This window comes from Mus musculus, chromosome 5, assembly GCF_000001635.26.
Source record: "Mus musculus strain C57BL/6J chromosome 5, GRCm38.p6 C57BL/6J".
Lineage (NCBI taxonomy): Eukaryota > Metazoa > Chordata > Mammalia > Rodentia > Muridae > Mus > Mus musculus.
The window spans coordinates 67,691,524-67,715,240 of NC_000071.6; the positions used below are offsets into that span (position 1 = coordinate 67,691,524).

A 23,717-nucleotide genomic window follows, 5' to 3' on the forward strand; every position below is an offset into this window, starting at 1 on the left:
CCAAATTCCTATCCTAAATTAGGATATAATATTTAAAAACATGTGTGTATAGAGCCAAACCAAAATAAAGCAATTTTTCCAAAAAGGGGTAAGGGTAGGCAGAAGGTGAAGTCATTAAAAACATATGGTCAGCAAGGTCCTCCAAACTAGCTTTGTGGAAGGCAGCCAAATGAATGCATTTCATCAATACATATTGCTAAAGATAACGGGGGTGGGGTGGGGAGGGGAAGGAGAGACAAAAAATATTCCATGCTTTGCTGATATACAAGCGTGGGTTTTCCTGAATGAGGGTAGATGTAAAACAGTGTAGTTGAGAAAACAGTCCAATCTCCCAGAGGGGTCATGCCATCTGAGAAAGGTCAAGGGTCACAAAATGGAAGCAGGTAAGAGAAGGAAGTTGGAGTGCTGCATAAATTGCTCTTGGCCTCTCAGCGGAAGTTAGAGCTTCGGGATCGTGATAGGTTCCATAAGGAAAATCATTCCTTGTGAGCATCTAGTCTCACTTGGGGTAGAGAGGAGAGGAAGGGAGAGGAGTGTGGTATGGGTAGCCAGCCTGTATTTTGGTGCTGGGGTTGGGGTACGCAGCAAAGAAAGATCAATCCAGGGAAAGGAAGGAAGGGGAGGGAGGTATAATTATATAATTTAAATAGTTCTGTGGATAAAGGCTTTTACCAAAGCCGTCGAGGTAATTATTTTAAACCACCACTGAGAGCCTCCTAAACACTTATTTTGAGGTTGGTATTAACTACTCTCCAGTGGTGGCTGCGATTCAGACGGGGAAAGGGAGAAGCATTCGTGGAGGGACTGGGCTCGGCAGCCATCCAGTCTCTCCTACTGCCTTCAGTCCAGCCAGGACGAGGTTGCTCAGAATATACCGCTGGTCTTGGGAAAATAAGCAGTAAGCAAATTACCAAACCAACGGTCTGGAGAAGGTAAGTATAGAGGTCTAGGAGAAACTGTTTCCCAGACCCAGAGAAAACGAACGCTGGACCCATTTGCTTAATAATTTCAATTAATGCAAAGAGGAATATGGAAGAGTCATTATCTGCAGGTCTTTCTTAGGGCAGAGCCTACGTACACTGTTCCTATTATTCTCTGTGTGTATTCAATGACTTCTATGCATTTCCCTCCAGAAGGGCATTCTCTTTTAGCTGCCCTGGGGGGTGGGGGGAAACTATATGCAAGAATAAATGAAACAAGATGGAAGACATGGCACTGACTCTCAGGACATAGAATCCTGTGAAGGAGTCACTCTGTCACTAGAGAAGGTACAGTTATTCAAAGATGGATCCCAATTCAGATAAAAGCACACTCTGGATTTGGAGTAGTGGAAGTGGAAATATCAGGGTACTGATCACAACCCTGAATGTGGATCACAGAAATGCTGTGATCTCTGGCATGTGAAGGGACACAAGTGAACCAACAGCCCCGTCCCTACCTACAGGAGCAGGGTGCGATGCCTCCGGGTACACCTGGTACCTCCCTCAGTTTCTCACAGACAGTTGTACGTAACATTGTTCTGACCTGCCAAAGGTATGAGCGAGGGGGGGGGGGGGGGATGGAGAGAAGGCAAAAAGGCCAGGAGTGAGCCCTCAGAAATGTCAGCAGTTTGTGGGGAGCTGTGCAAGGGGGCAGCCTGGTTAGAAAGCACTTATCTGTAATTCTGGGTCTCAGGGAAGAGTGCAGATGTTTAGGCGGAGTGAGGTAAAGAATATTCACATTTGAGGGCAGGGGAATTTCTTGAAACAGAGACACCATGAATCTGTGAACAATTTCACTCAGAGTTCTGTGCACCAGTCAGTCTTGGCTGCGCCGTGTTTACAAAAGGGGACATATTTAACTCCACAAGACCAAACAGTGTACGTGTTTGATGGGACTTTTTCAACCACATACTCTGGTTGCCAGCAGACACAGTCTCAAATTAGGGGCGTGGAAATTAAGCGATTTGCTCAAGCATCATTTTTACCTTTTAGTAATGCTTACATTTCTTACCAGGGGTAAGCAGTGTGCCTTCCAGGATCTGAACAAATCTCCCTACCACAGGGCATTACAGGAGAGTATCTCTGCCTCAGATAGAGAGCAGTAACACCTTTAACTCTGTGAGGACTTGGAGACCTCACTCAGAAAGAGCTTTGCTAACAGTATTAAGAAAAGTCAGAATAGAAGCTCTGACACTGTAGTGCAAGAGAACTCAGTGTGGTTTCAAACCTGCCTAAACTAGTTTTCAAAGCAATACAAAATCTATTGTATTAGACTCAGGGGACATATCAAAACAAAACCTGAAGTAGCTCACATTTTCTTCCCCCCACCCCCTTCCTCTTCTGGAGTCAAGTTAGTGACTTGCTTATTCTGGATTTCTTTCAGAAGCCATTTACTCATGGCTGATTCCCAAAACAGTGAGGTTTGTCTGCATAAAACATGTAAGTTGAGCCCAGAAGGGTGTAGATGACAACTTCAGCATTTATATCCTGAATGTCCTATACATTATAGTAGAAATTTACACAGTGTTAGAAGGTCAAATGTAGGTAGAAAAAAAACAAAACAAAACAAAAACAAAAAACATTCCATGAAGGGTTTTCTTTTACTATGGTGTTGGAATTTTTTTTAAATGCTTGTTAACTTAATCTCCAATGCGGCCAACAATTAATTTTCGATAAAATATATCAGAGAAGAAATATCAGAATCTATAATCAAAGTTATGGTTGGTTTGGGGCCATTTTCTTCAGTTCAATAGAGACGGGGAGGCAATGGCTGTGTAAAGCTGTCTCTCATGGAAACCGCCAACAAAGAGCTCTGCTCTCCTATGAACCAAGCTGGAAGCACCAGTAAGAGTGGAGGACGCCATCCCAGCATTTCTAGAGTGCTTACCCGGGCAGGGTGCAACACCAAGGGGAGATTAAGGGCACATGAGAGGAGCAGATGTCCCTCCCTTTGAGTCTGACTGAAGCCTCTAGCCAGCTAAGCATCAAACATTCAAGCAATTAATATTTGCCATGAAAGTTGCCTACCTAGAGAGGATACTCTTTATGTTGAGTTATTTTCAAGTAAGAATGTTAAAGTAGCATGAACTATGCTTATTCCTAATTGTAAACCAACAATGTGCTTACTAGGAATCTCATACAAACCTCATTTCTAGTTAAAAAAAAAAAAGTCTAATCCCGCTTGTGGAACTCTTGAGCGATTTGCAAACCTTCACGATGGCAATCCCTATCCAAGGCCCCCTAGAACAGCCATAAACCCTCATTTATTGGGGTGGTAGAGGCAGTGTACAGCTACCTCTGGCTCCCACAGCATGGCTATCTGTACTTGCTACAGGCTAGCCACCGTGGTCAATATTTAACAGGCACTGTTTTGTTAAATTCTTTATAATAGCATGTCTAGGACTTAGTTACTTTCATGACTTCTATTTCACAATTGTGGTACTAACCACTGGGCGTGGTGGCACACGCCTTTAATCCCAGCACTTGGGAGGCAGAGGCAGGTAAATTTCTGAGTTCGAGGCCAGCCTGGTCTACAGAGTGAGTTCCAGGACAGCCAGGGCTATACAGAGAAACCCTGTCTCGAAAAAGAAAAAAAAAAAAAAGAGCTACAAAATGAGTATAAAAAGAACAACAGCAGATGCGGATGCCGAATCACTGGAAGTATTTCTAGAGCTCCACAGGGCAGTCATGCCAGAGAGACTCAAGTAATCTCACAGTTACCTTTCTCACTGTATCACAAACCTAGTCTTCCCACAGCCGTTCTCAGTAATTTTGGAAGACTCTAATTAGAACTTGGGAAGTAAAACTAGGTCACGGTATTACGTTCCTCCAGTTCTCACCTCACAGCTCAAATGTTTTCAGCTTTAACATATTTTAAGTAAAGTATTTTATGATAGAAGGTTTTACGGGAAGCGTAGAAAGGACCCTGTGGATGAGCCAGGCTATCGGGGCGTCTGAGAGGTTTGCGGCATCATTCCTGGGCACTGGGCGGGGCTAGGGGGAAGCATATTTCCATGAAGTCAGCACATTCAAATTCCTGACTGTTGACAGGAACTGTGCTCAGTTAGAGCATAACCAGGATCCCTAAGAGAGCTGGTCAATGAGACACGAGAAAAATCATACAAATTATGGAGAGGGTCTGTTTATTACTTAATAGGCTTTGTCATCAACTTTATATGCCTCTTAATGATACTTATTCGTGACATGAAATTCTTCTTTTTTCTTTGTGTATGTGACATATACATGCATACTCGTGTGTGTGTGTGTGTGTGTGTGTGTGTGTGTGAGAGAGAGAGAGAGAGAGAGAGAGAGAGAGAGAGAGAGAGAGAGAACAAGAGAGAGTGAGCTGGAGGGGGTCAACATTTGTATGACTTTCTCTATTCCTCCCCATCTTATTTGTTGAGATAAGGTCTCTCATTGAACCTGGGTCTTTTCCTTTCAGTTAGGCTGGCTGACTAGAAAACTCCTCAGATCTGTGTTTCTTCTCCTCTAGGGTTAAAGACATGCGTCATCATGATGGCTTTTAGGGGGATTGTGGAGACTCCATCACGGGTCTCTATACGTGCAGAAAGTGTATTATCCACCAAAGCATTTCCACAACCTGAAATTCTTATTTTTAAATTTAAAAAGTTCAACAAGTCTTTTTGCCTAAGATACCTCTTTCTTTGTCTTGTGGTGGCACTCTGAAACCATGGGAATAATTGGAGACAGGTAAACCTGCCAGGTTTCCATTCAGGTCTGAAGGGTGAGACATTGGTTGTGTATATGTCTTCTTCAACTGGTTGTATGCATTCATTCAAAGGTGAAACACTGGCCTGGAGGTGTTTTATTTTGTTTTTGTTTTCTTTTTTTTCAAGAAGGTTAATAACACCAAAATCCAAGACATGACGAGAAAGCCCCAGCAATGCTTTTGGACAGTCAGTCTATTTTCTGGGAGACAAATGCTTCCTTCATCAGAGTCACCAGGAGAAACTTTCCCCTCTTTTTAGAACTGGCATTTTCCTATGTAGCTCAAGTTGGCCTCAAACTTATCTCCTGCCTCTGCCCTCTGAGTGCTGTGATCACAGGCTATGCCGACTGAAGAAGGAAGATGTTTTATATATGAGTTTTTAGAACCTGAGAATATGATTCTTTATAACAATGTAACATGAGACATTACCACTTTAACGTTAGTATGGTAGAAAAGCTGGAAACTATATAGTAATATGTGTCACTCATATGAAAGATGACTGACAGCCAGAACTTACTGCCTCATGGAAACTATTAAAGACGGAAAGTGATACACTTTGTATAAAAATTCTCATTACGCACAACAGAAAGCTATTGGACTCTTTCCACCACATTCTATGACACCTCTTTGCATGTACCACACACCACCATACCAATGCTCTGCCCAAGGTAACACCACACACACACACACACACACACACACACACACACACACACACACATACACAGAGGCAGCTAGACCTGCATGGCTCTGAGAAGCTAATTTCAATGACTAAGGTCCTACTGTGCTGTTTCAGAGGACAGCCCCAGAGCACTTGACAAGTCACACATTCATAACTTCATTCCTGAGACAGCATGCTCTGAGGTTTATGACTTGTTAATTGTTCTTTGTGCTCATGGAGTGAGCACCCCGAGCCTTCTTGCTGTCTATCAGTACAGTCTGAAAGGCAGACTGGCTGTTTTTCTTCCTCTCTGTGATGGGGAATACAGCTAATAATTTTTATAGATAGGCATTCTAGCTGCTCTCAGGATCCGCCTGAACTCGGAGCCACCGGATTTTTATGACAGATCAGAAGGCACTGTGCAAAGAGATGCTTCATCTCCTGCTGAGAAACAAATGAGCTCATCCCAGGAGGTCTGACCCCAGACAGCCAGATTTGTAAATTCGCCCCACTCCCGGGGAGTGAGTACATTCGCTCCCGGGGAGAAAGAGCTTCCCCAGACATTGTTTGGAAGGCTGGCAGTCAGGATTGCAGGCAAGAGTGCTAATCCACTGAGCCACAGTGTCTGCCGCCTACTCAAATTCATAAGGAGGCTTTAGATAGGACGAATTAGCTCACATTGAAGATTGATGCACTTTCTTTTTCTTTCTTTCTTTTTCCTATTCTTCTCTTCTCTCTTCTCTCTTTTCTTTTCTTTTCTTTTCTTTTCTTTTTTTTTCTTTTCCTTTTAAAGGGAAGCCCTTAACTTAAAATTATGTGGTGACTTACTGCTCTGGTATTTATCTGGTATTTACAACGTGTTAGGTAATTTGCTGGGCACTGGGAAGGATAAACCGGAGCAGTCCCTTCTTTCAATGAACTTGCGTGTTCTTGGAGTCTTCTCTCTCTTATTTTTTGGAAAAATAGGTAGTAAAAATACCTTTGAGGTATTTCTCAATTTGAGTTTCCACTTTACAAATCTAACAATAAAAACAAACCACGGTAACGATATATGAACAACGTGTGTTCTGGGTGGATTTGTCCACGTGACATAAACCTACATACACCCGGACTGTGGGTGGAGCGATCGCCTCCATCAGATTAGCTCCTGGCTATGTCTGTGGTGGGGATTTTCTTGATTGCCAATTGATGTGGTAGGGCCCAGTCCACTGTGGGCGGTGCCATTCCTAAATATGTGGGGCTCAGCTATATAAGAAAGGTACCCGAGCAAGCCATGAAGAATAAGCTAGCAAGCAGTGTGCCTCCATGGGCTTTGGCTCAGTTCCTGTCTTGAGTTCCTATCCTGGCTTCCCTTGCTGATGGGCTGCAACCTATCAGCCAAATAAACAAACCCTTTCCTCCCAAGGTACTATTGGCCATGTGTTCATCACCATAAGAGAGAGCAAACTGGAGTGCTGCATAATGACTATTTTTGATATTCCCTGTTCTCTTTCAGGTTGTCATTTATAGTACTGGCTATCTAAAAACACTTAGAACAGTGCTGATCTAGGAAGCATGTGGCAATGATAGAGAAGACTAAAATAAAAGCAGGCATGCTGGCACAAGCGACAGAAGGAAAAAGCCTCACCCGGCCCTGTTTGAGGCCACTCCTGGTGGCTCCTTTTCCAAGGACCATGCGGTCAAGCCTCTGAGTTGTTCCTCCACCACATCCTTGCCACTGGGGCCCCACTTCCTTCTTCCTGTACATGCGATCCATGCCTTCTTGCCCTTCTAAACATGTCTATACGTCATTGCTATGTACCTTGTATGCACAAAGTTGAGGAATACCTTCAGTGTGGGTATGTTCTCTAACCTGATCCAGTTTGCCCTGGTGGGTCTCAGATCACTTTTTCAGTTCTAATTCTGCTATTTCTTTCTAGGTGGCCTTACAAGTACCATGCCACCGTTAGCAAAGATTAAGTAGATTCGTAATGTACATCACACAGACGCATAAATATTGGCTAAGGTATGGCAAATGCAAAGAGCAAAGCACTAAAAAACAAGAAGCAGCCTGGGATAAGGGAGGCAGCCCAAGAATGAATGGGAGTGACCTTAGCTGTGACTCACAGCATTGGGGATATGGAACCTGAAGAAGCGACCTCTTATAGCAGCCAGGCAAGAACCCCAGTAGAGCAATAGGGACACCGACCCACCCACAAAACTTTCAACTCAAAATTTATTCTGTCTACAAGAAATGCAAGGAACAGAGGATGAAGCAGAGACTGACCAACCAATAACCAGCCCAACTTGAGACCCATCATCACATGGGCAAGCACCAATCTCTGAAACTATTAATGATACTCTGTTATGCTTGCAGACAGGAGTCTAGCATGGCTGTCCTCTGAGAGGTTCCACCCAGCAGCTGACCCAGACAGAAACAGACACCTATAGTCAAACCGTGGATGGAACTTGGGGACTCTTATGGAAGAACAGCAGGAAGGATTGCAGGCCCTGAAGGAGATAGGAGCTCCACAGGAAGATAAATAGAATCAACTAACCTGCACCCCTGGGTCTCTTACACAGGCTGGACTTAGGCTTCCCAGAATATATGCAGCAGATGTACAGCTTGTTCTTCATGTGGGTCCTGAATAACTAGAGTGGGGGGCCATCCCCAAAGCTGTTCCCTGTACATGGGGTATGTTCCTCTAGCTGGGCTGCTTGTCTGGCCTCAGTGGGAGGATACACCTAGCCTCACAGAGACTTGATGTGCTAGGGTGGGCGGGATTCCCAGAGGAGCCCCCACCTGCTCAGAGGAGAAGGGAAGGGGGGATAGGGGACTGTGGGAGGCACACTGGGAGGGGGTAGTGAGTGGGATGTAAAGTGAATAAAAAGGAAAAAAAAAAAAGGAAGGAAGAAAACATTTCCAGACAAGAGGCTTGTTTGAATTAAAGATATAGCACCAAAAGCCAAGCCTCCCTCTCTTCTGTTCTCTCAGATCACAAACGAGATGGCTGGGCCTCACGTCAGTGCTCAGCAACCTGAATGAAGTACTGATTGACCATCTTTAGCCTGCCACCAGCTCTGCAGATTCTGTTTTATAGCAGGGAGACATTCTACATCAAACAATGATCGATTTCGTCAAGGAAACGCTTTACATCCCGAAAGAAAGGCGATTTGGCAGTCACAGGAGTTTAGATCGCTTTTTTTTGTCCTCTTTCTCCTCCCTCTGGCAGTGTGTAAGAGGCTACAGTCGAAGGGATGGCATTCTGTTTCTTTTTGCCTCATACGTTTTGAGGAGATTAGCCAGTTTTCTCTCACATGCCTCTCTGTGTCAGCCATCGCATCACTTCCTCCATGGGGGGCTGGGGGGGGCAGGTATACACCGGGGCTCAAGCTGAATCCTGAACAGGAAGAATGAACCCACGTAAAGGTTTTCTGGGATGGCCAACTTGTGACAGGATGAGTCTGGTGTCAGCTTTCTCTCCAAAACAGGGCCTGGAGAATATTTTCCCTTCCCACTCTACCTTCTCCTTGATAGGAAGGCACAAAAGCAGTGAAGGAGGGTGAGCAGCGCCACGAGGCTGATCTGATGTGACAGTTCCTATGAATAAAGAATAATTGAGCGTCTTTGGAGTCCAGAGATACTGAAGAGGGAGGGCTTGATTTCCCACCCCCCTCCGGTGGGTCATGAATTACAACTCCTCACTCATGATTAGCGACTAGATGACAGAACTACTTGTATCATTTGTTTGAGTCCTTCCTGTTTATAGTTGTATGACACTATCGCAGTGTTGCCAACTTAAGAAAATAGAGGATCACCTGGGAGATGGCCCGCTATCATGTGTATGAGACATTATCTTGGTTACCTTAGGAGGTGGGAAGGATAGGTCCACTTCGGGTGGCGTTATTCCTTAGGCTGTGTAAACTGGAGAAAGCCAGCAAAGTGTTCAAATGTATACATGCATTGTTCTGCTTCTGACTGCAGATATGATATGACCAGCTATTTCAAGCTCTAGATGCCTTGAGATTTCTGCCACGGTAGACTGAACCTTGAATCGTGAGCTAAAACAAACTCCTTGTCTGATAAACAAACAAACAAACAAACAAACAAAAAACCCAAAACACAAAAAGCACTGTGCAGAGTGTTGTGGTATGACTTTTTTAAAATTTGTTTTTAGATTGATTTATTTTATGCATATAAGTGTTTTGCTTCCACGTTCGGATCCTTTGGAACTGGAATTGGTGGTGATTGTAAACTACCATGTGCGTATTGGAACTGAACCTGGGTCCTCTGCAAGAACCAAAGTGTTTTACATCTTTTTTTTTTTTTTTTTTAACAGGAAGGAGTATGGACTAGTGAGAAGCCAAGCCTATGGGAACTCATATGGTGGAAGGATAGAACTGACTCCTGCAAGTTGCCTCCTTGCCCTCTGACCTCTGCATTCATGTCTTGGTATGTTTGTACATCCACATTAAATATAGAAATGTAAAAACAACACAGTATAAATGAAGAAAATACCTAATTAAAAACAAAAACCAAAAAAACCAACAACAGCAACAACAGCAGCAATCCAGGCAGGGTAGCGTCTCCATGGATAAACATGTGTCAGGTTTAGAAGAGCTGTCTAGGTAAAGGCTTTACACTCAAACATGGACGGTCCACTTTCTACCCTCTGTACTGCTCCCAGGAACTAAAAATGCACATGGGGTGCTTACTCCACTTATACTTACCCCAACAAGAGTCCTTAAGAAGTTAGAACCTTACATTCAAGTTCAATATTCTCCTTTCCACCCTGCAAGGATGACTTGACCCTCCCTGCAAGAACTTTCTGCTTCAAACATTCTTTCCCGCTCAGTGACTCACCTCTACCAGATTAGCTATCACCGACTATATGACTGCATCCTCACATGTCACAGGAGCCCCACAGCACACATCTTCCAAACCTACACATCAGCTTTGTGCGGGTATGTGTGGGCATGTGTGGGCATTTACTTCATTTTTTATGTGTCTTTGGCAACTCAAGGCTGTTACGTAGGAAGATAGCAAGATGGCCGAAGGGTGTGCGATAAAAACCACACACCATTACAGGCTGTTCAAAGAGGTTTGCAAGAAGAGGGAAGGGCTTGAGGATGCGTAATGAAAACATTTGCAATCAACTCATCTGTACAGACGACTTCTGTGTCACATCCAACTTTCAGACATTGTCCCCAGGCCTCTGCAGGATCTCCCAACACAGGCTTTGCAGCTTCCCAAATCCCTAATTATCAGCTTTGCTCTCCTCTGCTCTGCTTTCTGCGTCATGATAACTATTTGAAGCAGCTGTAAAATCATCACCTCGCTTGCTTTGTCTTCCACCTCAAATTACAAGTAGCCACCTTGACTCTATAAAGTATTTACAGGTCATTTGTCCTACATAGCATTCTGTTAAATACTTCATCGGAGGGCGTTAAAAAGGTGGAGGGGTGGGATCACAAAAACAAACCAGTAAGATCCCTTTTGTAAACAGCATGGTGATTTTGTGTTCCTTAGTACAACTTTCAAAAACTCTCAGCCGGGCAGTGGTGGCGCACGCCTTTAATCCCAGCACTTGGGAGACAGAGACAGGCAGATTTCTGAGTTTGAGGCCAGCTTGGTCTACAAAGTGAGTTCCAAGACAGCCAGGGTCTCGAAAAATGAAAAAAAAAAACCAAACCCAAAAACCAAAAACCAAAAAACAAACAACAACAACAAAAAATAAACAAACAAAAAAAACCCTCTAAAAAACAGACATATGTATTAACTTTGGACACTAAAGCAGATATAAAAGGCTTAATACGCAAAATGCAGTATTCTGTATGAATGAGTTACAGTCCATTGGCAACCGTGAAGCAGCTTTCCTGTCCCACAACATTAAGGACATCACCTGCCAATTTCTTTTAGTTACCACAGTGGCAAAGCGTGAGTCAGTTTACACTGATGCTGTTCAAAGCTCTACACATTGTTAAAGCACAACAACTACAACAACGTCGAAAAAGGTGTCGTTTAACCCCCCGCCCGCATCTGAAGTGTTTCCACAGATCTCTGATGCAAACAGGAAAGGAGGTTTTGGAGGAGAACGTTACTTACGTCAAGAGAGCCCTCGTTTATCACGATCATTCCCATGTTCCTCTTGAGGAGTCTACAGGAGTGTCCTGGGGACACACAATCAGGATTAGGATTAGTTTTTTGTTTTCTGGAAAGAAACGAATCCGGTAAGGCAATGACATGAACAAACACCTAGAGAGGATTTGATTGCGAGGGAAGGGTTTTAGTTGTTTTCCAGACTAATAGGAAGTTTCAAGTGAAATGTTCTTGCTGGCCATTAGGATGGGTGGGCAGTAAGGCCAACATCTGAAGCTGTCGGGATAAACAACATGGAACAATTGTGTTTAGCATCTCCATGTCCAGAAAGCTGCCAAACTTGTGGGCAATATTCTTCTAGACTAATGGCTGGGCCAGAGGATTTGTAGAGAAGGGTTCGGGACAGTGGGTGCCATTCTTGGAGCCACTCACCCCCACCATCTATCTCCCTGTCTTGGAGAATCACAGCATCACTCTTGTCTTCTTTCTCTTTCTTTGCTGCATTCTCTCCATGACAAAGCCACTCGTGTGTTAAATCCAGGTCTGTCTATTTTATGTTGGCTTCGTACAGTTGATACAGCTGACGAACACAGGCTACCCTGGTGGACTCATCTCACAGTAACAAAGATTACAATGGTGGCATTTACGCTCAGTGCCTCTGTAATCTTAGGGTCTTGCTCAGCCATCCTCAGGGAAGCCTCCTCCCATAGCAGCTGGAAACAAATCCAGAGACCCACAACCAGGCATCTCTGCAGAAAATGAGAGATCTCAGAACACTCAGCCCTAAATGGGATAGCTCCATCAAATCCCTGCCCTTAGGGCTCAGCAAACAGAGGAAGAGCAGGCAGAGAGAGTGGAGAGCCACAGGAGATGGAAGACACCAAAAAATCAAAGCCCTCTAGATCAACAGGATCTACTTGCATATGAACTCAGAGACTGAGGCAGCATGCCCAAAGCCTGCACAGGTCTGCACCACACGAGGTAGGTCCTAGCGCTGAAAGAAGGAGGGGGACATATGTTCTCATTCCTAACCCAGAAGCTAGCTCCAATTGGAAACCACTTGCAAAGGGAAATTTAGATTTCCCCAAGGGAGTCTCACTGGGGAAAAGAAATACTCCTAAGGACAGGCTGCATGCCCAGCAGTGAAGCCAACAGAAAAGGCGCCCAATAACATCTTCAGAGCCTCCTTGTGCCATAATGTCATGTCAGAGCCTTAAATTTTTACATTATTGCTTTATTTATGCATTTCCCTCTCTTTTTATCCTACAGCTCCTTTGGATGTATATTACAGTTACCTAGTTTAGTGTTTTTATAGACTTGCTGAGTGTGTGAATGAGTGGCTTTTGGTCTCTGTTACTTATACCTCTTCTTGGGCTCTTTTTCCTTTTCCTTGGCTATTCTGATGTGTTAGTGTTTGTTTTATCTTATCTTATATTTTATTACTATCCCTTAGAAGCCTGTTTGTTTTCTAGTGAGAGACAGAGAAGGGGTGGACCCAGATGGGAGGGGAGATGGAGAGAAACTGGGAGGAATAGAGAGAAAACTGCAATCAGTTTCTAGACTTTCGAAGACAACTACAGAAACGTTACATATACACATGCCTGCCACTTATGAATGGAATGTTCAAGCAGCAAGACACATCGTTTGAGAGTATATGTGGGGTTGCAGGAGCCAGGTTGGCTGTATATAAAACCACTGCAACTTTAAAGGGAGCATTGGGGCCACAAGTAAACAACTCGGTGAGCCTAATAACCTTACAACACATTTACAGTCTGGAAATATCAGATCTTAAAATAAATTGTTGTGGATGGGAGAGGTTGCCTCCTCTCACATCCTCTCTGGTCCCAAGTACAGCAGCGATCTTGTGTTCCAGAAGAATTCACACTGGTGTACAGGTGTGGCAAGCAAGGTGTTGGGTTTATTTTGGCAGGTGAGAAAGCAGAAGCTGAGAGAAAGTTCCTTCCCCAGATGGGTGGCTCAGCGGAGTGGCAGAGGTGCAGAGATACCACTAGCCTCTAGATGTACAGACGTCTTGGTCTTTACCCCCTCTTGCCATCTAAGTTCTCAGTGCTGAAATAAGACACCATAACCAAAAAACTTGGCGAGAAAAGTTCTTTTGGTTCTACATCATAGCCTATCATCTAAGAAAGCCAGGGCAGAAACTCGAGGCTGGACCGGAAGCAGCAGCTGTGGAGGAATGCTGCTTGCAGGCTTTCTCTCCTTGGGTTGCTCAGTCTGCTTTCTTATGTCATTGAGGATCGACCACAGGCCCCAGTGATAGACAGCACCTCCAGGAGGCTAGACAACCTCCCCCCACATCAATCATTCATCAAGAAAATGCCCCCACAGACTTGTCTACGGGCAGTCGGAGGCAATGGACGCATTTTCTCAAGGATCCTCTGCCTGGATAACTCTAGCTTATGTCAAGATGACAGGAAACTAGCCAGGACACCACACTTGGGACAGTCCGGGATAATTTCCTTTCTAGAATAGGAAGGTATTTTCTTAAAAGTTTTTCTTTTCTACAATTCAGTCTATTAGAATTAAGATATAATATTATGTATTATTTGAATGCATTTACTAAAGATTATGTACTAATCATTAAATATAAGACTATGTATAAAGGTTGAGAAGTTCACTAGGGGAAAGGTCAACGATGCCATTTCCTGCTGCAGGTTGGAGGGTGGGGCTTCTTGTGAGGGGTTCAGAGCCCACAGAGACTGGCATTGTGGTTTTTCCTATAGCTCTGCCCCGCCTATTGAATCTGTTCAGATTAACTATCTCATGCTAGAACGAAACCACTTGTCTCCAGCATCCACAGCTTCATGTTTTTGTTTGTTTGTCTTTTAAACACATCTTATAATTCATCTTATTACAACACACCAGCCTGTTGGAAGGTATCAGGATTCAAAATCTGAGTGGAGTGAATTACCAATATTAATGGCAGTTTCTTGCTTGTCCCCAGTAAGGATCCATATTTTGATGTCAGCCTTCATTAGCGTTTCTATGGTTTCAGGCACTTGGTCCTGCAATTTATCCTCAATGGCTGTAGCTCCAAGTAGCTGAAGATTCTGGGGAAAAAAAAAGTGTTGAAAATTTGAAAGGGGGAAACTAACTTTACTGGGTAAGAACAAAAGTTGAACTATGGATTTTTTTGTTTGTTTGTTTTGTTTTGAGACAGGGTTTCTCTGTATAGTCCTGGCTGTCCTGGAACTCACTTTGTAGACTAGGCTGGCCTCAAACTCAGAAATCCATCTGCCTCTGAAATATGTTGTTTTGTTTTTAAAGAAACAGAGACAAAGGTAATTCATAGACTTGGGCATAAATTCCAAGCATTCTGTTGTTTTCTTTCTTAAGGATCCTCGACTTTAATCCAGTCATTCTGGCTGAGAATGAGACTCCCTGAAGCAGTTTTACATTAATTCTTTCCAAAGTAAGGGTCTAACTCACAAAAAACAAAAAACCACAACAACAAAACAAATTTGAATCTGTCTGTCTGTCTGTCTGTCTGACTCACACACACACACACACACACACACACACACACACACACACACACACACACACGGGCATTAAAAGGTCAGCTAAAAAGAAGTAGGTGGCTACTAGAAATAAATCAGGGAGAAGAAACTTGGACTCATTTAAAAAGGATTAGATTTCACTTTGCTGTAGTGTCAGGAAATACACACTCAACAGAACTAAAAGTGATGCGGAGGGAAGAATAAGCCGAGTGATAGCATGAGTCTGCAAGAAAACACAGTCGGAGTGTTTTCTACCCAGTTCAAGATTTGTGTGCTGGAAGGTGCGGGCAGCACAGGGTTCCAGTGTGTAAGGCTGCACCTTTCTCGTAAAATGTATAATCAATGGATTCGAGAAGCTGCAGTTTAGTTCTGGAGCACCACGATACTGCAAAAGAGCCTAGTGCAGAAAGTCACGTGAACTTTTTTTTGCCTCGGGGACTATATGTTATGCTTATACTACACGTTAGCCCACATAGTGTATAATGCCATCATGTATGAAGAAACAATGTGGGCATTTTAATTAAAAAAAAATAACTTAGTGCTCACAAATGTCCATGGTCACCCGAGCCTTCAGGAATCAGGATGTTTTTGCCCGTGAGCATCTTGCCTTGATGCTGATGGCTGCCGACACCTTGGCAGAGGCTTGCTAATTAAAATAAGTCAATGGAATCTGCCCTTGGTTGGTCATTCCTTCCTCGAACTGTTTTCTCTGCAGTCTGCAATGCTGTTTGACAGTCTTTGATTCGGAGCAGAACTTTTCCGAAGTTGGACTTAGTCATCTCAAACCCCGCCCCTGCCTTACCAACCAAAATTCTGGAACATTCTAAATCCCCTGTTATCATTCCAACAATTTTCATAGCGTCCTCCTCAGTAATAGATCCCACTCTGCAAGAAAGCAGAGGTTGTTTTTTTTTTTCCTTAACGACTAAAGTCTTTACGTGCGACTACAGAAGTTCATTTACAGCCGCTAGATCTTTCGCTATGCCTGCCACATATGCGGTTATCCTTTCCTGGAAGTCTGGAATCCCTGAGAGTCGTCTGTGAGGGCTGGACTTAACCTTTTCCATGGTTCCTTAAGGTATTGTTATTTTTTACATCATTTTGTGAAGCACAATGGAATTGTGGATGGTGAATCGTTTCCAAAAGCTTTTCCATTTCCCCAGATCCATCAGAGAATCACTATCCACTGTACTGATAGCCTTTATGAAAAGTTTGTCCTAAGTAATAAGAGTTAGAAGTTGAGTTTGCTCATTGATTTGTGGGCTGCACAGTGAACGTTGGGCTGGCAGGCACGGGGACATTAATCTTCTTGTGTTTATAAGTCTGTTAAAATCGTTGGGTGACCAGGTGCATTGTCAATGAGCAGTAAGATTTTGAAATAATTTTTTCCCAAGCTGTTATGTGTCAGTAATAAACACCAAATGTTCAGCATGCCATATTATATACAGATATGTCACACGGGCTTTGTTGTTACACAGACAGATTACAGGGAGAGTATATTTACTATAGTATAACCCTTAAAGGCCCCAAGACTTTCAGGATGGCAAATGAGTACCTGTTTACCTTAGACACCAGCTGTATCTGTCCCAATGTGTCCCTTTGAAGTCAGGCAGTGATTTTTTTTTCTCCTCTCTAACTATGAATATTTTGGGTGGCTTTTTCTTTTTTAATTAGAAGCTTGTTTGAATTCACTGAAAATCTGTTTGCAAATGTAGACATCACCATCAACTATTTCAGCTAGACTTTCTGGATAGTTCCTGCATCTTCTGCATCCAGTGCTTGCTGGTTGACCTTGAACGGCCATGTATGGAGGCAGACTCTTCAATTAAAGCACTAGGCAAGCTGTTGGCTTTGAACTCTTCTCTGTGGCCCCTCTCACAGAATTGAAGAGGTTAAAAGCTTGCTTGGGGAGTCGTGCCCAACACCCGCAAGGGCCCACACGGGACTCCCCACGGGACCCTGAGACCTCTGGTGAGTGGAACACAGCGCCTGCCCCAATCCAATCGCGCGGAACTTGAGACTGCAGTACATAGGGAACCAGGCTACCCGGGCTTGATCTGGGGCACAAACCCCTTCCACTCCACTCGAGCCCCGGGCTACCTTGCCAGCTGAGTCGCCTGACACCCGCAAGGGCCCACACAGGATTCCACACGTGATCCTAAGACCTCTAGTGAGTGGAACACAACTTCTGCCAGAAGTCTGGTTCGAACACCAGATATCTGGGTACCTGCCTTGCAAGAAGAGAGCTTGCCTGCAGAGAATACTCTGCCCACTGAAACTAAGGAGAGTGCTACCCTCCAGGTCTGCTCATAGAGGCTAACAGAGTCACCTGAAGAACAAGCTCTTAACAGTGACAACTAAAACAGCTAGCTTCAGAGATTACCAGATGGCGAAAGGCAAACGTAAGAATCCTACTAACAGAAATCAAGACCACTCACCATCATCAGAACGCAGCACTCCCACCCCACCTAGTCCTGGGCACCCCAACACAACCGAAAATCTAGACCCAGATTTAAAAACATTTCTCATGATGATGATGGAGGACATCAAGAAGGACTTTCATAAGTCACTTAAAGAATTACAGGAGAGCACTGCTAAAGAGTTACAGGCCCTTAAAGAAAAGCAGGAAAACACAGCCAAACAAGTAGAAATCATTAAAGAAAAACAGGAAAACACATCCAAACAGGTGATGGAAATGAACAAAACCATACTAGAACTAAAAGGGGAAGTAGACACAATAAAGAAAACCCAAAGCGAGGCAACGCTGGAGATAGAAACCATAGGAAAGAGATCTGGAACCATAGATGCGAGCATCAGCAACAGAATACAAGAAATGGAAGAGAGAATCTCAGGTGCAAAAGATTCCATAGAGAACATCGACACAACAGTCAAAGATAATATAAAATGCAAAAAGATCCTAACTAAAAACATCCAGGTAATCCAGGACACAATGAGAAGACCAAACCTACGGATAATAGGAATTGATGAGAATGAAGATTTTCAACTTAAAGGGCCAGCTAATATCTTCAACAAAATAATAGAAGAAAACTTCCCAAACATAAAAAAAGAGATGCCCATGATCATACAAGAAGCCTACAGAACTCCAAATAGACTGGACCAGAAAAGAAATTCGTCCCGACACATAATAATCAGAACAACAAATGCACTAAATAAAGATAGAATATTAAAAGCAGTAAGGGAGAAAGGTCAAGTAACATATAAAGGAAGGCCTATCAGAATTACACCAGACTTTTCACCAGAGACTATGAAAGCCAGAAGAGCCTGGACAGATGTTATACAGACACTAAGAGAACACAAATGCCAGTCCAGGCTACTATACCCGGCCAAACTCTCAGTTACCATAGATGGAGAAACCAAAGTATTCCACGACAAAACCAAATTCACACAATATCTTTCCACGAATCCAGCCCTTCAAAGGATAATAACAGAAAAGAAGCAATACAAGGACGGAAATCACGCCCTAGAACAACCAAGAAAGTAATCATTCAACAAACCAAAAAGAAGACAGCCACAAGAACAGAATGCCAACTCTAACAACAAAAATAAAAGGGAGCAACAATTACTTTTCCTTAATATCTCTTAATATCAATGGACTCAATTCCCCAATAAAAAGACATAGACTAACAGACTGGCTACACAAACAGGACCCAACATTCTGCTGCTTACAGGAAACCCATCTCAGGGAAAAAGACAGACACTACCTCAGAGTGAAAGGCTGGAAAACAATTTTCCAAGCAAATGGACTGAAGAAACAAGCTGGAGTAGCCATTTTAATATTGGATAAAATCGACTTCCAACCCAAAGTTATCAAAAACGACAAGGAGGGACACTTCATACTCATCAAAGGTAAAATCCTCCAAGAGGAACTCTCAATTCTGAATATCTACGCACCAAATGCAAGGGCAGCCACATTCATTAGAGACACTTTAGTAAAGCTCAAAGCATACATTGCACCTCACACAATAATAGTGGGCGACTTCAACACACCACTTTCTTCAAAGGACAGATCGTGGAAACAGAAACTAAACAGGGACACAGTGAAACTAACAGAAGTTATGAAACAAATGGACCTGACAGATATCTACAGAACATTTTATCCTAAAACAAAAGGATATACCTTCTTCTCAGCACCTCACGGGACCTTCTCCAAAATTGACCATATAATTGGTCACCAAACAGGCCTCAATAGATACAAAAATATTGAAATTGTCCCATGTATCCTATCAGACCACCATGGCCTAAGACTGATCTTCAATAACAACATAAATAATGGAAAGCCAACATTCACGTGGAAACTGAATAACACTCTTCTCAATGATACCTTGGTCAAGGAAGGAATAAAGAAAGAAATTAAAGACTTTTTAGAGTTTAATGAAAATGAAGCCACAACGTACCCAAACCTATGGGACACAATGAAAGCATTTCTAAGAGGGAAACTCATAGCTCTGAGTGCCTCCAAGAAGAAACAGGAGACAGCACATACTAGCAGCTTGACAACACATCTAAAAGCCCTAGAAAAAAAGGAAGCAAATTCACCCAAGAGGAGTAGACGGCAGGAAATAATCAAACTCAGGGGTGAAATCAACCAAGTGGAAACAAGAAGAACTATTCAAAGAATTAACCAAACGAGGAGTTGGTTCTTTGAGAAAATCAACAAGATAGATAAACCCTTAGCTAGACTCACTAAAGGACACAGGGACAAAATCCTAATTAACAAAATCAGAAATGAAAAGGGAGACATAACAACAGATCCTGAAGAAATCCAAAACACCATCAGATCCTTCTACAAAAGGCTATACTCAACAAAACTGGAAAACCTGGATGAAATGGACAAATTTCTGGACAGATACCAGGTACCAAAGTTGAATCAGGATCAAGTTGACCATCTAAACAGTCCCATATCACCTAAAGAAATAGAAGCAGTTATTAATAGTCTCCCAACCAAAAAAAGCCCAGGACCAGATGGGTTTAGTGCAGAGTTCTATCAGACCTTCAAAGAAGATCTAATTCCAATTCTGCACAAACTATTTCACAAAATAGAAGTAGAAGGTACTCTACCCAACTCATTTTATGAAGCCACTATTACTCTGATACCTAAACCACAGAAAGATCCAACAAAGATAGAGAACTTCAGACCAATTTCTCTTATGAATATCGATGCAAAAATCCTCAATAAAATTCTCGCTAACCGAATCCAAGAACACATTAAAGCAATCATCCATCCTGACCAAGTAGGTTTTATTCCAGGGATGCAGGGATGGTTTAATATACGAAAATCCATCAATGTAATCCATTATATAAACAAACTCAAAGACAAAAACCACATGATCATCTCATTAGATGCAGAAAAAGCATTTGACAAGATCCAACACCCATTCATGATAAAAGTTTTGGAAAGATCAGGAATTCAAGGCCCATACCTAAACATGATAAAAGCAATCTACAGCAAACCAGTAGCCAACATCAAAGTAAATGGAGAGAAGCTGGAAGCAATCCCACTAAAATCAGGGACTAGACAAGGCTGCCCACTTTCTCCCTACCTTTTCAACATAGTACTTGAAGTATTAGCCAGAGCAATTCGACAACAAAAGGAGATCAAGGGGATACAAATTGGAAAAGAGGAAGTCAAAATATCACTTTTTGCAGATGATATGATAGTATATATAAGTGACCCTAAAAATTCTACCAGAGAACTCCCAAACCTGATAAACAGCTTCGGTGAAGTAGCTGGATATAAAATAAACTCAAACAAGTCAATGGCCTTTCTCTATACAAAGAATAAACAGGCTGAGAAAGAAATTAGGGAAACAACACCCTTCTCAATAGTCACAAATAATATAAAATATCTTGGCGTGACTCTAACTAAGGAAGTGAAAGATCTGTATGATAAAAACTTCAAATCTCTGAAGAAAGAAATTAAGGAAGATCTCAGAAGATGGAAAGATCTCCCATGCTCATGGATTGGCAGGATCAACATTGTAAAAATGGCTATCTTGCCAAAAGCAATCTACAGATTCAATGCAATCCCCATCAAAATTCCAACTCAATTCTTCAACGAATTGGAAGGAGCAATTTGCAAATTTGTCTGGAATAACAAAAAACCTAGGATAGCAAAAAGTCTTCTCAAGGATAAAAGAACTTCTGGCGGAATCACCATGCCAGACCTAAAGCTTTACTACAGAGCAATTGTGATAAAAACTGCATGGTACTGGTATAGAGACAGACAAGTAGACCAATGGAATAGAATTGAAGACCCAGAAATGAACCCACACACCTATGGTCACTTGATCTTTGACAAGGGAGCTAAAACCATCCAGTGGAAGAAAGACAGCATTTTCAACAATTGGTGCTGGCACAACTGGTTGTTATCGTGTAGAAGAATGCGAATCGATCCATACTTATCTCCTTGTACTAAGGTCAAATCTAAGTGGATCAAGGAACTTCACATAAAACCAGAGACACTGAAACTTATAGAGGAGAAAGTGGGGAAAAGCCTTGAAGATATGGGCACAGGGGAAAAATTCCTGAACAGAACAGCAATGGCTTGTGCTGTAAGATCGAGAATTGACAAATGGGACCTAATGAAACTCCAAAGTTTCTACAAGGCAAAAGACACCGTCAATAAGACAAAAAGACCACCAACAGACTGGGAAAGGATCTTTACCTATCCTAAATCAGATAGGGGACTAATATCCAACATATATAAAGAACTCAAGAAGGTGGACTTCAGAAAATCAAATAACCCCATTAAAAAATGGGGCTCAGAACTGAACAAAGAATTCTCACCTGAGGAATAGCGAATGGCAGAGAAGCACTTGAAAAAATGTTCAACATCCTTAATCATCAGGGAAATGCAAATCAAAACAACCCTGAGATTCCACCTCACACCAGTCAGAATGGCTAAGATCAAAAATTCAGGTGACAGCAGATGCTGGCGTGGATGTGGAGAAAGAGGAACACTCCTCCATTGTTGGTGGGAGTGCAGGCTTGTACAACCACTCTGGAAATCAGTCTGGCGGTTCCTCAGAAAACTGGACATAGTACTACCGGAGGATCCAGCAATACCTCTCCTGGGCATATATCCAGAAGATGCCCCAACAGGTAAGAAGGACACATGCTCCACTATGTTCATAGCAGCCTTATTTATAATAGCCAGAAGCTGGAAAGAACCCAGATGCCCCTCAACAGAGGAATGGATACAGAAAATGTGGTACATCTACACAATGGAGTACTACTCAGCTATTAAAAAGAATGAATTTATGAAGTTCCTAGCCAAATGGATGGACCTGGAGGGCATCATCCTGAGTGAGGTAACACATTCACAAAGAAACTCACACAATATGTATTCACTGATAAGTGGATATTAGCCCCAAACCTAGGATACCCAAGATATAAGATATAATTTGTTAAACACATGAAACTCAAGAAGAATGAAGACTGAAGTGTGGACACTATGCCCCTCCTTAGATTTGGGAACAAAACACCCATGGAAGGAGTTACAGAGACAAAGTTTGGAGCTGAGATGAAAGGATGGACCATGTAGAGACTGCCATATCCAGGGATCCACCCCATAATCAGCATCCAAACGCTGACACCATTGCATACACTAGCAAGATTTTATTGAAAGGACCCAGATGTAGCTGTCTCTTGTGAGACTATGCCGGGGCCTAGCAAACACAGAAGTGGATGCTCACAGTCAGCTAATGGATGGATCATAGGGCTCCCAATGGAGGAGCTAGAGAAAGTACCCAAGGAGCTAAAGGGATCTGCAACCCTATAGGTGGAACAACATTATGAACTAACCAGTACCCCGGAGCTCTTTTCTCTAGCTGCATATGTATCAAAAGATGGCCTAGTCGGCCATCACTGGAAAGAGAGGCCCATTGGACTTGCAAACTTTATATGCCCCAGTACAGGGGAACACCAGGGCCAAAAAGGGGGAGTGGGTGGGCAGGGGAGTGGGGGTGGGTGGATATGGGGGACTTTTGCTATAGCATTGGAAATGTAAATGAGTTAAATACCTAATAAAAAATGGAAAAAAAAAAAAAAAAGAAAAAAAAAAGCTTGCTTGGGGGTAGGGGGCTGCAAATTCCACCACTGAACCACTGATGCCAAGAGCTTGCTTTGAATTAGATTTTGGCTTATGGGAATGTTTTAGCAGGTCTGATCTCCTAACAAACCACTAAGACATTCTGCACATCAGTGTCGGGATAGTGTTTTGCTTTGGTATCATTCGTGTGTTCATTGGAACAGGACTTGAACTTCCTTTAAGAATGATAGTCACGACTTGGCTATTTGATGAAAAGAGAGAAGCTTTTAGCCTTTCTTGGCTTTTGACATGCCTTCCTTGCTTAGCTTAATAATCTCCAGCTTTGGATTTAAAATGAGGGACACTCAGCCCTTCCTTTTGCTTAAATACTTGGAAGTGACAGTAGAGTGAATCTACTTTTAATACTGTAGCTCAGAGAGTGAGTCCCGTGGAGTGGGAGGGGGATGAAGGAATGGCTAGCTGACGGAGCCACAAGAACACACGCATTTATTAAGCTTATGGTGTTTCAAAACAATTACAACAGCAAAGGTTACTGAACACAGATTACCGTAACAAATGCAATAATCAAGACAAGTCTGATTATTATGCAATAGTCAAGACAAACATCTCAAGAATTACCAAGGCTTACCACTAAGACATGAAGCAAGCACATGCTACATGTGTATGTAGTTTATG

At 42.8% G+C, this 23,717-nt stretch overlaps 1 protein-coding gene and 1 long non-coding RNA gene across 12 annotated transcripts in view; both read right to left on the reverse strand.

The window, feature by feature from the left end:
* The window catches only part of Atp8a1 (ATPase, aminophospholipid transporter (APLT), class I, type 8A, member 1), a 229,346-nt gene that overhangs the window by 73,385 nt on the left and 132,244 nt on the right, over positions 1–23,717 (reverse strand). For all 11 annotated transcript variants that reach the window (NM_001038999.2, NM_009727.3, NM_001284345.1 and 8 more), the window contains 2 exons: positions 14,383–14,521; positions 11,457–11,521 (listed from right to left, as the gene is read on the reverse strand). In NM_001038999.2, coding sequence (NP_001034088.1) covers positions 11,457–11,521; positions 14,383–14,521 — 204 coding nt within the window. The remainder of the gene's footprint in view (positions 1–11,456; positions 11,522–14,382; positions 14,522–23,717) is intronic.
* Positions 6,141–11,450, reverse strand: Gm46914. The gene is made up of 2 exons (XR_001784868.2): positions 9,217–11,450; positions 6,141–8,951 (listed from the first exon to the last, which is right to left on the reverse strand). It is a non-coding gene; the product is annotated as a predicted gene, 46914 (long non-coding RNA).